The following is a 17,300-nucleotide window of genomic DNA, read 5'->3' as shown; positions in this document are numbered from 1 at the left end:
CTTAAACATACCATCGATATATAGCATATCTATGTTTTAAATGACCTTACCTTAGGAAATATGTTAAATTTATTCAGTATTTTTCATTCCACACCACACTATTTTGACCTTGAAACAATGACTCTGATGACGTCACGAATGCAATAGCTGCGTCATAGGTCAATCAGTGCGATATTTGATAATTGTCCAATTAAACAATCAATGAATACCTATTGTAGAGTCAAGGCCGAAATGTTTTGTTTTTCTTATAAAATGAAATAAAAATAAAACAACATATGCAATAAAAAGGTTAAAAAACGGTGCCAGTGTGCCGTCTATCCATAATGACACACCTGGTCTGCATTACGGACCAGGTGTGCCATTATGGACAAACGGCACACCTGCACCGTTTATTAACCTCTAAGAAATGTTTATGAATATTTCTTCATTCATGTACAGACGTATACATATAATTGATGTTGTACATATTTAACCTAAATTGTACATAAATTGTATTTTCATTAAGAAATTTGCGACATACCGTGGTATAGTATCTCTTACCTGAAACAAATTCGATTTTAAAAATATACATGCTTCCTATAAATAGAAAACCATCAATTAACATTATTAAATATAATATTAAATCGACTATATTTTGACTTAATATTTGATATAAGCTTTTTACTATTTAATTCAGGTAAGATTATAATTTACTGAAATTCATTGATGTTAAGTTATTTTCCTAAGGCTCCCTTTCTAATTAACTAGCATACAATTGTAGTAGCTATCGTGGTACTATGTATCCTTAAAATAAAAAAGACACAAACATACATGATGATAATGATGATGATGATGATGCTGATGATGATGATGATGATGATGATGATGATGATGATGAACCTATTTGTCAGGTCTTAAAATAAAATAGCATTACTTATTCAATATAGTGTATCGGACATTGAGTATGTGATTTGGATTCACTATATAAATGTATGTATATATCACGCCTCCAACATGAATGATGCAACGTCATTGGTCCAGGACTGGTTACGCGGTGACCCCAAATGTGTCTATATTGGGTCATTTATCGTTATATCGTACCATAATGGCGTATCTTTTCATATTCCGATAAATAAATAAAACATTTCTCAAAAAGTGTTGGCGTCTGTATCAATGTCGTTGACGTGATATATACGTTACGGGGTTAGTAGGTGACCCGATATGGGATGTATGGGGCGCATTCAACCGTATTCGTTTCACCTACTAACCTTGTAACTGACAATGTATACATACACGATATCAAATTAATCAATGGTACCGTAATACTAAAAGTTTATAGAAGTTAATACATATTTGTACATAGTGTGTTCTTTTTGTTTAAATGAATTGAGGTAATATATATTTGTATAAATAGTATAGTTTTCTTATTGTTAAATAAATTGTTCATTGCTTAAACTGTAAAAACTGTAATGTATATTGATATTATGTAAATAAATATTGAACTATCTTGTATCCTTATTGTCCGAATTTGGGAAGCATACCCGAAATACATATTCACGTATATAAATTATTATCCCGGAAATAAGATGAGTCAATGAGGGCACGTGATTGGTGCAACTTTTTTAATTACTAGGATAAAAATGTTTTTGTATTGGAGCGAAGTCTGCAAATCCATGAACATTAATAAGATACGTTACGTTCTATAGACGCAATATCTGGTGTGACAGACATTAAGGTAAAGCTATATATTACAAACAATACGACGGCATCTTTTGCAATTACATCCCGTCTCTATAGATATGAAAAATGTTACTCAATTTACTCACGGGAATGGTTGACATGACCCAAACATTATGACCCGGTGAAGGAGACAGATGTTTTATTTACTTATCCAAGTTTTATAAAAGCCAATCAAAAGTGAATGCGCATATTTGGTGCGTGAAGTTGGCCGGAGAGCGGGAGAAGTTTTTCGGTTAGAGAATAAAGTTTCCGGCCAGAGAATAAAGTTTTCTTCTACGGGCGGAAACTTTATTCTCTGGCCAACTTCACGCACCATGTACAACCACGACAATGTAATCTCCGGCACGAGAATATATTTTTCGATCGGAATACTTTATTAAGCCATTTACCCCATCAATGTCAAATACACCTACCACCCCATATAGGTCAATTCACTAGGAACACTCGTTAACTCGTTTAAACCACTCGTTAAGTTCCACCAAAATCGACACAAAACTTTTCCCGCCTGGGTCAGGTACTCACTAGAGTGACGTAGGCGGAGTACCTCCTAATAGGCATTGTAGGGAACACATGCACATACCACCCCATATAGGTCACCATACTGGGAAAACTTCGTTTATTCGTTTAAACCACTTGCAAAGTTGGCCAAAATTCCACAAAAATCAACAAAAATCCCGTTTCCAGCTGAGTCTGGTACATACTCCAGAGAAGTAGGCGGAGTACTATCTAGAATGCATTGCAGGGGACACATTAACCTACCACCCCATATAGGTCACCATACTGGGAAAACTGGTTAAATCGTTTAAACCACTTGGAAAGTTGGCCAAAATCCAACAAAAATCGACACAAAAGCGGTTTTCCAGTTTGGTCTGGTACTCACTAGAGTGACGTAGGCGGAGTACCACCTAGTAGGCGTTGTAAGGAACACATGCACCTACCACCTCATGTATATAGCCATATTAGGAAAACTCGTTTAGTCGTTTAAACCACTTGCAAAGTTGGCCAAAATTCAGCTAAAATCAACACAAAACCCGTTTCCAGCTGAGTCTGGTACTCACTAGAGTGACGTAGGCGGAATACAATCCAGAAGGCATTGCAGGGGACACATTAACCTACAAACCAATATAGCTCACTATACTAGGAAAACTGGTTAATTCGTTTGAACCACTTGGAACGTTGGCCAAAATCCAACAAACATCGAAAAAAGGTTTTCCAGATGGGTCTGGTACTCACTAGAGTGACGTACGCGGAGTACCATTTATAAGGCGTTGTAAGGAACACATGAAACTTCCACCACACATAGGTCACCATACTGGAAAAAAAAACTGGTTAATTCGTTTAAACCACTTGGAAAGTTGGCCAAAATCCAACAAAAATCGACACAATAACCGTTTTTCAGCTGGGTCTGGTACTCACTAGAGTGACGTAGGCGGAGTACCACCTAGTAGGCGTTGTCAGGAACACATGCACCTACCACCTCATTTACGTCACCATACTGGAAAATACTCGTGAACTCGTTTAAACCACTTGCAAAGTTGGCCAAAAATCGACACTAAATCCGTTTTCCAGCTGGGTCTGGTACTCACTACAGAGACGTAGGCGGAGTACCTCCTAATAGGCGTTGTAGGGAACACATGCACTTTCCACCTCATATATGTCACCACACTGGGACAACTCCATAACTCGTTCAAACTAATCAGGTAATAATTGCCATTAAATTATAGCATTAGGTTTAGACAATGTTCTTCATTACTATAGTCTACTCAGGCCAATTATCTAAATGGTAAAAAAGGCCTAAGGCCCAACCAGCATAACGATGATCTCACTTCAAAATGCCGAATCGGATTGAATTTTCTTTTTCGGATTTTTAACATTACTCAAATTATAAAGGTGTGCCGAGTAAGTAGTCCAATGAGAAAATGGTGTAGCATCATGTGATCAAAATGTCGAGGAATGATTGGACATCTCAGAGAAGCGAAAATGCCGAACCTTCTGAAATTGTACCTACAAAAAGTGAAACATCGGCATCTTTTAAAATAAAATGTGTGATCAAAATACCAAGATAAAATACTAAAACACTTTGCTACTTAAACATTGGATTGTGTAGCTTCGACATTTGGAAGTGAGGCCATCGATAATTGTTTAGCGTACAACATAAAACAAACACATGAAGTGTTGTGTCATTGGAATGCATCAATACGAACATGTCACATATAATGGAAATATGATTATTCGAATTGTTCACGTTATACATGAAGTTCTCGGAGAGCTTTAATAACTTTGGCCAGTTTAACAGGGTCTCTAATTTTGTACATATTACAAAGGCACTTGTAGAAAAATTCCGGCGCTTCTTGTCTAATGTGTACGAGTATCGTCAGTTCATCGGCACAAATGGTAGAGGGAATGCAACTGCAAAAATAAAGTTTTTATCAAAGAAACCAGTTTTCAATATGCTGCTTAATTAGACATTTGTTAGTTAGTTTAACAACTATTTGAAATAAAAAAAAAAGAAGAAACCAAATAAAGTTTTGGTGGCGATGGTGGTGGTGATAGTGGTGTTGGTGGCTGTTGTGGTGGTGGTTGTGGTGATGATGTTAAAGATGATGCAGTGAATGCAATTGGACAAGTAGAAAAATACTCTTCTCTTAGTACTAAGCGTTTAATTTTACACTGTTCGAATATGAATACCTAAATAAAAATATCAAGCATAAGAGAACATGTTTGTCCTTAAAGGGACTCGCTCATGTTTTGTCACAATTTCAACATCATAAGTCGATATCAATATATATGGTAATACATCTGAAAACACTATTACAATCAGTGGCGGGTCCAGAACTTTCTAAATGGGGAGGGGGGGGGGCACAACTAATTATAAACAAATAAAACTTTTTTGAATACATTTCTTCCAGGTTATACATTTGAAAACACTATTACAATATTATATTTATTTAACTCTTTGATACAGAAACTTGAGAAAAAGTACACTTCAAGTATAAAATAATATTCTGGGTTTAGCTTGGATCGTACCCACGGCTGCACAGTCAATGAAGGTTAGACAACTGAGATCAAAACCAAACGCCCACAGGGACTCATACACAAACATAAGAATAACTTAACCTTTACGCCTTTGGTTAGAAAGCGTTATTAACGAATATTGGACTTCAAAGACGATACTCGAGCATATATCAACATTTGTTGAAGGGTTCCAGCCGTCAGTATCTTAGTTTTAACACTCCTAATGATCAGCCACAATTTATTTGTCATACAAAAAAGTGCATTTTACAAAAACATGAGCGAGTCTCTTTAAGATAACATTGTTATTTTAGAATGGCTTATGAAAGTTTGGAGTCTTATGATAATTATTTCTATTTCTGGTCTTAAATGTATGTAACTCGGTTTAAGATTTCATGTCATCATGCTTAGCTAACCACTTTTTCCATGTTTATATAAAAACGATATAAACCCGTTCCATGTTTTAAACATTTTATTAAATAGAGTCCAATTTCAATTAAAAAAAAGCATCTGCTTTAAGGCGCTCAAATATCGTCCTATGCACGTTTTTTATGTTCGCAAAATGACAATGCTGTTTTATTGAATGTGGCTTTCGACGGTTGCTCAAATATTGTTCTTTATTCGTTAAATGACACAGCTATGAACGAACCCGTCCGCAATCTGGAGAGTTTACGTCCCCGTATTATAAAAAAAACATGAGCAACTGACATTACATAGGCCCACCATAGCCGAGTTGCTCGTTAACATGAGGCAGGCCCACCATAGCCAAATTGTTCGTTAACATGAGGTATGCCCACCATAGCCGAATTGTTCGTTAACATGAGGCAGGCCCACCATAGCCGAGTTGTTCGTTAACATGAGGCAGGCTCACCATAGCCGAACTGGTCGTTAACATGAGGCAGGCCTACCATAGCCGAGTTGTTCGTTAAGATGAGGCAGGCCTACCATAGCCGAGTTGTTCGTTAACATGAGACAGACCCACCATAGCCGAGTTGTTCGTTAACATGAAGCAGGCTCACCATAGCCGAACTGGTCGTTAACATGAGGCAGGCCCACCATATCCGAGTTGTTCGTTAACATGAGGCAGGCCCACTATAGCCGAACTGTTCGTTAACATGAGGCAGGCCACCATAGCCGAGTTATTCGTTAACACGAGGCAGGCCCACCATAGCCGAGTTGTTCGTTAACATGAAGCAGGCCCACCACAGCCGAGTTGTTCGTTAACATGAGGCAGGCCCACCATAGCCGAATTGTTCGTTTACATGAGGCAGGCCCGCCATAGCCGAACTGTTCGTTAACATGAGGCAGGCACGCCATAGCCGAGTTGTTCGTTAACATGAGGCAGGCCCGCCATCGCCGAATTGTTCGTTAACATGAAGCAGGCCCACCATAGCCAAATTGTTCGTTTACATGAGGCAGGCCCGCCATAGCCGAACTGTTCGTTAACATGAGGCATGCACGCCATAGCCGAGTTGTTCGTTAACATGAAGCAGGCCCACCATAGCCGATTTGTTCGTTAACGTGAGTCAGGCCCACCACAGCCGAGTTGTTCGTTAACATGAGGCAGGCCCACCACAGCCGAACTGTTCGTTAACATGAGGCAGGCCCACCATAGCCGAACTGGTCGTTAACATGAGGCAGGCCCACCATAGCCGAGTTGTTCGTTAACATGATGCAGGCTCACCATAGCCGAACTGGTCGTTAACATGATGCAGGCCCACCATAGCCGAATTGTTCGTTAACATGAGTCAGGCCCACCATAGCCGAACTGTTCGTTAACATGAGGCAGGCCCACCATAGCCGAGTTGTTCGTTAACATGATGCAGGCTCACCATAACCGAACCGGTCGTTAACAGGAGGCAGGCCCGCCATAGCCGAACTGTTCGTTAACATAAGACAGGCCAACCACAGCCGAGTTGTTCGTTAACATGAGGCAGGCCCACCACAGCCGAGTTGTTCGTTAACATGAGGCAGACCCACCATAGCCGAGTTGTTCGTTAACATGTGCCAGGCACACCATAGCCGAGTTGTTCGTTAACATGATCCAGGCCCACCACAGCCGAGTTGTTCGTTAACACGAAGCAGGCCCACCATAGCCGAGTTGTTCGTTAACATGAGGCAGGCCCACCACAGCCGAGTTGTTCGTTAACATGAGGCAGGCCCACCACAGCCGAGTTGTTCGTTAACATGAGGCAGGCCCACCACAGCCGAGTTGTTCGTTAACATGAGGCAGGCCCACCACAGCCGAGTTGTTCGTTAACATGAGGCAGGCACACCATAGCCGAGTTGTTCGTTAACATGAGCCAGGCCCACCACAGCCGAGTTGCTCGTTAACATATGCCAGGCACACCATAGCCGAGTTGTTCGTTAACATGTGCCAGGCCCACCACAGCCGAGTTGTTCGTTAACATGAGGCAGGCCCACCATAGCCGAGTTGTTCGTTAACATGAGGCAGGCCCACCAGAGTCAAATTGTGTGTCAACATACATTGTTTCGGCCTTTTAATAATAAAGGATATCCTGATTGTTTTATATATGAAATAATTTTGTTTTGTAGCTAGTAGACACATATGTTAATGATTTTATCGATAAAGCAAATAACACTGTTTTTTACGAGACGTTTCAAAAAAGTAATTTATAATAAATTCATGCAGTTTGTTTTGAGTGCAACTCTCAGTATCATTATAAATATAGCTTCTGTCAATCGGTGATGTTTATTATCCGTATATATCAAACTATTACAGTGTATTAGTATATACCATGGCTGTGAGTGTAAGCTAGGTTCATCCGAAACGAGCGTAGTTTTTTTTTCGAAAACGAGGTTAAACGAGTTTCCTGTGAACAACCTGCGCGATAGGTTGCGCAAAACAAATCATCCACGATCGGCCATGGTACGTTCTTTTTCTCCCATTTCAGTTAAACAAAATATAGTAAAAATGTATAATTTCGGTGGAACCCCTTTGAGCGTAGTGCAAAAAGTAGTTCCATGTGAGTACTTTTTTCTATCTTTGACCGTTGGTAATGCAAAGCTTTCCAGCATGGCCATTTTTTTGGATCTACTTCTGGGGTGGGAAGATATACAAAATACTATATATTACACTCAAGACTAAACTGATTGCCAAGTTGTTCTAGTAAAACATGGGTTATTAAACATAGCACCACAATGATTGAATGTTATAAGCAGAAACGGAAATCCAGTGTTATAGCGCAGTTTATACCCAGCAATATTAAAGTGACACTCTCATTTAAAATCAATACATAAACATAAATAACAAACATCCATTTTGACTGATAAACCTTTAACTACTTACTAAATAATGCATTTATGGAAACTATGAATTACTGATAACAAGATTGTAACAGTTTAATTAATAGCAGAAAGCGCAACAGTATTAAATGATTGGTGAATGTAAAAAGATTTACAGTGATCTACAATAGTCTCATAAGGTATAAATAGCGTGTTTTATGCTCATTTCTTTCAAATCAAACTCGGCATCCTTTATAACAACCACTGTTTTCGACATTTATTCATCCTTTCTTGAACATTAAAACAATATTATCAATTGTGGTAACTCTTATCTGGGAGTAAGAGTGCATCTTTCAATAAGTTATAAGCAAAACTCCTTGTGGATATGCCTGACATTTAAACAGACATCTAAGCCTCTAGCAGACTTTGTAAGCCGTTATATGATAACAGAAGTGCCGTTTCTTGATGTTCTAGATTATGGTTAAATTCTGGAACGGTGTCATTGGATATGATGAAATTTATGACTTAAGTTTGGAAACATACGACTTGAAATCCGATATGATGTCGCGCTGACTGAAATAAAATACTCTTAAACTAATACGGGTATATTACTTCACGGACGCATAAATATTGGAGGTTAAAAGGTAGAACTCGTCCGATTGATTGTTTCTGTTATATAAAGGAATTATGCACAATGTTATCTAAAGGCATAAAGGCTGAAGTTGTTCAAATATTGAAAGTGAAACAATTTAAAGACACGTAAATGATCCAGTTATTCATGAATTTGCTGATGTAGTGAAGACTGTTTTAAAGTTGTATACAACTATTTACATCGAAATCGTTGACTTTTCTGGTCTTTTCTCAAGAGGAACTAAATGGTTGACAGGGCGAAGAAGGACACATAGCTTTCATAAAACCTCCCTTATCATCATAACTGGTGATCACTTACTTAGGAATACTAGCATCCTTAGTGAATAAAGCTCAACCGGGAAAGGAAAATATGGCGCAAACAGACACAGGAACAGACAATGCTGTGTTTATTATGGACAATTTGTTTGCTGATAGTACCAAGAACGGTGGGGCAGGGGACGCTGCGATAACAGCAAAGAATGGTGTAGGGTCACTTTCACATCAACAAGGGACGCCGACACATCAGGACCCTGCGTTTGACGATCAACATCATGAGAAGCATGGGGTTGGTCACCACAAATATAATTACACGTAGGACCTTTTGACTTTTCTTTATTATAATTGTTTATTTATGTCTTTTCCAAAATCTTTAAAACGGACAGATGTACGTAGCTCACGCGGCCTGACAATATATACGCATTTTTGTGAACTATTATTTTGTCAAAACATTGCCCGATTGTTTAATAGATATATCTGGGGTCTAAGGTCCTTCAACTTGGTAGGGTCGTTGGTCATTCGGGGTCAGTAGGACACAAACCTATAGCTAGGTTGCAGTGAAATTAAACACTAAAAAGCTTCTCCGATTGATAGCTATATCATGCTTTGGCCTGCGGTCATCAAACTTAGTAGAGACGTTGGGCATGACATGAAGATGAGTCACTATTGAATTTGAGGTCAGCAGGTCAATTTCACAGTGACCGTGAACATTTGAACCTTATCCGTACATTATAAATAAATCGTTTGGACGGTCTTCAGACTTGCTATAAACATCTTGGTGACCTTTAAGTAGCTCTCTGTATATAAGCATCACTTGCAGATTGCCCTTAAACCATTATTTTCCATTTAACTAATTCACAAAGGAGATGTGTTTAACTGGACATACTGCATCACCCCCTGTAACAGTATTAAGAACTGCTGGTCAACAGCTATTCTTACTATATCCACAGTCTTGAAAGGATGTTCCTCCTAACCTTATACAGTCTAACACCTTTGGCTCGAACTCGCTTGGCTCGAATTCCTCGTTGACTCGAACTCGATGTTAAGGACCGATTTCTTTAGATTGAATGTAAGCATTCCTGCTTGGCTCGAATTTTCGGAAGCTCGAGGTATTTTCGCAAGTCCCTAGGAGTTCGAGCCAACGAGTTTCGACTGTAATATTTACATTCACGATTCATTTTCTGTACGATAAAATTGACGTTCATTTTTATGAACTGGTCGACCTTTCTAGACCACTGCAGGAGAAGTTTCGCAAGAAATACCTAGGTAAAGCATATGTAAAACATGACTAGAAAAATATTAATAATTTTCTTAATAAACGCGAAAATCATATATCTAAAATCATTATCATCAATCATTATTATCACCAAAAAAATAAACCAGGAGAAATGCAAATACATGTATTAAGATTGATTCTAATTGTTATTTTGGCTGTCCGTCCGACAAGGCCGAATAGGGGGAATGTTAATTCAAGTTCGTTCGGCAAATACTTATGTAAAATGCCTTAAGGTGTACAGATAACAGTTTTGGTCACGTGTCGATGCATTATTAACGTTTCCAATGCATTTTGGAAGTGTAATGTATTGATTTAAAGGCCTCTATGTAATGGTTTAATAGTGTTAGTATGTACTTACAAAAAATTGTTTGATGCGACGCAGCATTCTCGAACACCAAAGCGATGATGGCATAGGTACATCAGATTTATCAATGTCAAACCTCTGACGAATGAGAATGCGAGGCGGTGGCAAAGCCATCTATCTTGTGTAAATACATAGTAACATTTTTTACGCTTTAAGTGGTCTACATTATAATGTGTAAGCCACCCAATAACTGGGCCAGCCACTGTTTATAACTACTGCTTCACCTGCTTCAAATAAAATCAGACTGACTGCTAATTTACTGAAATAAATGTATTTAAAAACTTGAGAAATACTGCCTTTCTCATTGGAGAAAATATATTGTTGACCACTAAGCATGGCTTAAGAATTAATAGTGTCTTTTCAAAAATATGTTAAATCATTTTGAAAGTAAACATGTTTTATATATATGTATGCATGAAATGGAACTAACACATTTTAAATTTATCGAGTTCATATGTTAATTTAAAAACATATATTAGCTTAATAGACATATATAAGATTAATCGACTGAATAATAACGATATATAGGGATGATCGACATAATTGTGTTGAGTTGATATCGACTGAATATTATACCATATATCAGGTTGATTGGCATATATTAGGTTAATCGACTTAATGTCAAGCCGTAAATTTGGTTGATCGACATATTTAAAGTTGATATCGACTGAATGTTATACCATATATAAGGTTGATTGACATACATTTGGCCGAAAACATAATACCTGTGTTCCCGGGTACACGGTGAAAAAAGGGTAGGTCGGTCTTTTTTGTTACAGGTTCGATTTCAAGTTACAGGATCTTGCACTATTCTGTTGCATCATATCAACTATCTTATATTTAAGCGTTTTATAATTCACAAAAAGTCAGGGAAAAAAACAGCATTGTTACTTGTCTAAAATCATAACCTTTCCTTCGACTACCATATTTTCCCATGAAATATGGTGTTTTTGTACAGACTCGATTATAAGATGGCGTCGATTTTTAAAGCATGTCCAACACTTTAATTTCTCCAAGTCTGTGATAATGTTCAAGCCAAACAGTCAATTACCAACTATATTTGTTCATTTGCTTGAAGAAAATCGCCGATTTTTTTGTCAACTGTGAGCTCTCTAATGTGGAGGTAGGTTAGTAATAGAACAATGTTGTGCGGTCATGGATTTACTGAGAGCTCTCTAATGTGGAGGTAGGTTAGTAATAGAACAAGGTTGTGCGGTCATGGATTTACTGAGAGCTCTCTAATGTGGAGGTAGGTTAGTAATAGAACAAGGTTGTGCGGTCATGGATTTACTGAGAGCTCACTAATGTGGAGGTAGGTTAGTAATAGAACAAGGTTGTGCGGTCATGGATTTACTGAGAGCTCTCTAATGTGGAGGTAGGTTAGTAATAGAACAAGGTTGTGCGGTCATGGATTTATTTTACGTATCTTATTTTCGTACAGTCAAAGGTTCATTCATATTTGTAGTGAGTTCAAATATGTTTTGAAAGTTTCAAGACGACGATTATTGATTATTATTTTTCAATCGTATGGTATTTTCTAACCAGCCTTGACGAAATCGTGGGAGTAAAATCGGATCATATGGTATCCGAATGACCGATTTAAAAAGAAACCATTGCCACGCGCCTTTGATCTAATTATCGCTCGTGCTCTGACGTCATAAATTGTACCGTTTGATCTGCAGCCGACACATTCAAAAAAATTAAAGGATCAATTTGGATTAGTTGTATCATTACTAGCTATTTGTGATTTTATCTAGGACATTACTATCAGTTTTAAATAGAAACAAAGATAAAACAGAAATGATTATGCCTTAAAGGCCTAGTTTAAGGAATGTTTGGCATGACAATCCCCTGGTGTGCATCTCCAGCTAATTGCATTGGTGTCACAGTAGGGCTTAATTTTCTGTGTCATTCCATTATAGGCTCAGGGCCATTTAGGGTCCATTTCTATAGATAAAAGCTCTAAAACTGCACAGCAGGATATTCAAATCAGAGATATGATAAGACAATTAGGCAATTAGATAAAGATTAATGCACAGAGGTTGTGTACAAATACATGGTTTGGGGGGATGGGGGTCACTCATAGAAGGATTAAACTTGGCCTTTAAAGCTGCACTCTCACAGATTGTCAGTTTTGACACGTTTATATATATTTGTCTTAGAATCGGCTGATTTGGACAACAATGCCTTCAATTCAATCATATTAGATAACTCACAATAGAACAGATCGCAATTGTTTGGTACATTGCCGAAATTTCATCTTTCTTCAAGCGATAGTTACGCTTTTAGCCATAAAACATCAAACATCGATCCTAAATATGATAAAATGTCATCTGATATTTTGGCAGCAGTCTTATATCACTGTTTTCCCAGACAATTACGCCAAAATTGGCTCATTTAAGACAAATACTTAAAAAAATGTCAAAACGATGAATCTGTGAGAGTGCAGCTTTAATGTTGTCCTGCCCAACCGCTCCGTTTCTTGCAATCGGAACACCTCGGCCATCTTCGCCATACGACGAGTCACGGATGTATGACGATGCATAACTAAAAGCAGTTCATTAAGTTAATAATAATAATAAAAATAATAATAAAAAAATAATAATAATAAAAATAAAAATAATGATAATAATAATAATAATAATTATAGTAATAATAATAAAAATAATAATAATGATAATAATAATAATTGAAACTTGAAACTTGAAACTTGTTTATTTGATTAAACGCCTATTTTTACATAAAATACTCAATGGCGTTGTACAATACAATGATAAAATATTTTAAATAACTTAAAGATATAATACTATCTAGACATCAAACATACTTAATTTGAAATAAACAAAAAAAAATAATTAAGCTAAATACATCGTTAAAGCAAATAAAACACATGACATGAAGTAAGATAAATTAAAATATCTAAAAATAAACTGAATATAAAACATAAAATAAACAATCATCGCATGCTAATTTATCACAGTTAGTTTTCCACTGTTCATTGTTCAGTCACTGTTTTTAGAACAACATGTCAAATTTTCGAAAGTAATGTGTCTTCAAGTTCTTCATAAACACTTCTAACGATTTCGATGTTCGTATATCAGATGGCAAATCGTTCCACAGGGCTGGGCCAATGGTACTAAGACTGCGATCAGAGAATGTTTTATGTTTGTTGGTACGACGTAACACCCCATATTGGATAGCGAAGAACGAAGATTGCGTGGTGGTTGCTTTACTGTCAACAGATCTTCTAGGTATGCCGGTGCCTTTCCGACCGAGCAATTGTACATAAATAATTATAATAATAATAATAATAATAATAATAATAATAATAATAATAATAATAATAATAATAATGATGATGATGATGATGATGATGATGATGATGATGGTGATGATGATGATGATGATGATGATAATGATGATGATATTAAAAATAATGATAATAATAACAGAAATAACAATAATAAAAATAATAATAAAAATATTCATCTTTTTTTTTCATTATAAAACTTATAATAATAATAACAATATTAATAAAAATAATAATTATAAAAATAATGATAATCGAAGGAAAGTGGTCGAGGTACTCTGATTGCATTGAATGACTCGGAAGCCGAAAAACGTTTATATTAACTTCCGAAGTTAAGTACATAAGAACCTTATGGAATATTTGTTAGCACAATACTTAAAGATTAATATTTTCTATGACTTGAGAACAAACACATGAAGGCTTTTTGTCAATTTTACAAAACATGTTTATTAAAGGATTGATCCATGTGGTGGTATTTTGCAAATCAACACAGCGCGCTAAAGTTTTACATCGATAAGCAAAATGGTTAAATTCTCGAACTATTTCATTGTGGTTATTTTTTAGAACATGATGAAATGTATTGCTTTAGTTACATCAAACACTGTTTTTTTTATTTTGCATACATTTAAATTCGTGTTTGCATTGTTTGTTAAAGTGACACTCTTAATCAACATCTTTTCATACATGTATATCAATTTTGACTGATAAACCTTCAACTACTTACTAAATAATGCATTTATGGATAATATTAATTACTAGTAACAAGATTGTAACCGTGCATTTAATAACAGAAAACTTAAAAATATTAAATGACTGGTAAATGCTAAAAGATTTACTGTGGTCTACTATAGTCTCACAAGGTGGAAATACAGTGTTTTATGCACATTTCTTTAAAAATTAAACTCGCTATCCTTCATAAGAACCATTGTTTTCGACATTTATACATCTTTTTTGGAATATTAAAACAATAGTATTAATTGTGTTAAATCTTATTTGGGAGTAAGAGTGCATCTTTAATGTTACATCAATTCATGCCTTTGCCACGACTCTGTAGTTTGTAAATTTCTGCATCATTGAATAACTTACAATTATTATATATTGGGCCTAAAAAATATGTCTGTTTCGGGTAACCCGACCCTACCTATAAAAATGTGCCGACCCTGACTATTTTTTTCCGTTTCTGAGCAAAGGGCGGATAAATGCAGATTTTAATCAGAATTATTGTTTATATGATAAAACAAAGTCGGGCAATGACAGTAATGTAGGAAAGACTGCCATGTGTAAGCAATCATTCTGAACTTACGACAGATTTTGAAAAAAAAAACAAACAGAAAAAAACCCTACCTACCCTACCTAGAATTTTTGAGAAGTTTAACCTAAACAAACATTTTTTTTGGCCTTGGCCTTATATAGATAGTGTTGGATATGCTTTGAAAACACATGACTAGAGATGATGGAGTAGCCGTCAATAATATTCCATTCATTATGTAATATATACGGTTTCTTTTCTTCAAAAGTATCCTCTTACAATTGGAGCCGTCCTAGCGAAACGGTTTCTTACGTCTGTCAGAGGACACGTTTGAAGAAAGAACGAGTAACTGTATCTGACTTCAATATTAGTGAGCAAATAAATGCATTAATAAATAGATAAATACATGTTTATTAACAGATACATACACATTTTTTTCCGAAAGATAAACATTAGATTTTTATCATGGCCTTTCTTAATACAATGTAACGGCTAGTGGGATTACTCGAAATTCTCGTGCACAGTCCACTAACAACCGTACGAAGAAACTTTTTTCAATAGCTCTGCTATGGGTATAGTCGTATTAGGGTGAAAGGCCGAAAACTGTCCATTATGTCAGGGAAAGAACAGTCCGAGGCAGACAGTGCCGAGGCTTTTTTTCGCTGACTTAATGGACAGTTTGAGGCGTTTCACTTAACTCTTAAAACATGTAAACAACGCGGTCCAAATCATGAATTTCATGGCGCTGTGTTGTCAACTTATTGGACAATGTCACATCCATTGAAAAGATACTTATCATGTCAATCTCTTAGACAAATCTAAATACTTTTGCGCGTATATACATATAAATTGTAAATAGTTATTTTTGTTAGTATTTAAAATAAACATCATTAAAATTAAACTTCTAGCATGAGCGAAATGTGTAAACATTGTGCAATATTCGCTTAATACGTACACTATTTTTTTCTACTCTTAAAGGGACATACAACAAATCAACATGTTCCTTTTCCCTAACGGCTGCACAACACTCAGTCACATCTTCAATCGGCATTGAGTTGTTACGACCTAAAAATGGAATTTTATAATTAAATCTTTATGCTGCACTCTCAAAGATTTACCGTTTTGACAACTTTTTTATTTATTTTTTGTCTTGCAATGAGCCAATTTTTGCGTAAATATCTGCAAACCAGTAATACAATACTGCTGACAAAAAAATCAAATCGCAGATTTTCATATTTCCGTTTAAAAATTAATGTTTTGTGGCTAAAACCATTACTAACGGTTTAAGAAAAATGCATAAAACATCATTTTTTAACTTAAATATGAAAATCTGCGATTCGATCTTTTGTCAGCAGTCTTATATTACTGGTTTCCATGCATTTTCGCATTGATTTGGCACGTTCCATGACAAAAAAAAAACATAGTTGTCAAAACCTTTAATCTGTGAGAATGCAGCTTTAATAAACAGGGTTTTAAAGTTATTTTCCTTCAGATAAGTGCATAGATGTACACAATTTGATAAACTTTTATTTCTATTGTCTGACAGTCCATTCTTCAGATATTGGGCAGTTTAAGTAGAAATGAAGTACGGAACGCAGTCCAATAGCCCTATATGAGTACAAAAAGAACAATGGATGACGTCATAAACTTGTTTAAACCTTAGATATGCTCCAGTGAGTCCATTCAATCTAATGGCTAGGTTTTTTACACTTCAATCCATACACTTAAATTCTACCTGGTGTCACGTAACAAAGAGTTACGTATAGAATGTGACGTAATACGTTATATTTAAGATATAATTAAGATTTGATTAAATGGATATGTGGTTCGAGTGACTATGGACATTGCAGCGCGACTAGGCCACGGGACAAAAGTTAGTGACGTTTTATTACTTTGTATTTCTTGCCTAGATATGACATGTGTTGCTATAATTTTGGGATATTTAACAGGGCAAAATTTTAAAGTTTTGGATAATAAATGCAATCAGAGCCAAGCTGTTCTTTTGAAAGAACCCCTAAGTAATCTAATTTCTGACTTAACAACGTTAAATGCAAACGAAGAGCTTGTCATGTATTGAACTAAATCATTTAAGTACATTATTGACTAACTAGATGAAAACGAAAACTAAGTCATTTAAGGACATTAATTGAATAGTCAACATGGCAATAAATGTAATTAAAAGAAGTTTGAGTAAACTTATTTAGCAGGTCTAACATTA

The 17,300-nt window shown here is 36.1% G+C and overlaps 1 protein-coding gene across 1 annotated transcript in view; it reads left to right on the top strand.

Moving 5' to 3' along the window:
* Positions 1-8,914: 8,914 nt before the first annotated feature.
* Positions 8,915-17,300, top strand: part of LOC128229569 (protein white-like) — a 249,223-nt gene continuing 240,837 nt past the window's right edge. Inside the window, exon 1 of the mRNA XM_052941352.1 lies at positions 8,915-9,198. Coding sequence (XP_052797312.1) covers positions 8,978-9,198 — 221 coding nt within the window. The 5' untranslated portion in view covers positions 8,915-8,977. The remainder of the gene's footprint in view (positions 9,199-17,300) is intronic.

The sequence above is a fragment of the Mya arenaria genome, chromosome 1 (genome assembly GCF_026914265.1).
Source record: "Mya arenaria isolate MELC-2E11 chromosome 1, ASM2691426v1".
Taxonomy (NCBI): Eukaryota; Metazoa; Mollusca; class Bivalvia; order Myida; family Myidae; genus Mya; species Mya arenaria.
The sequence above is the reverse complement of the archived record's forward strand: the minus strand, read 5'-3'. Positions and strand labels throughout refer to the sequence as shown.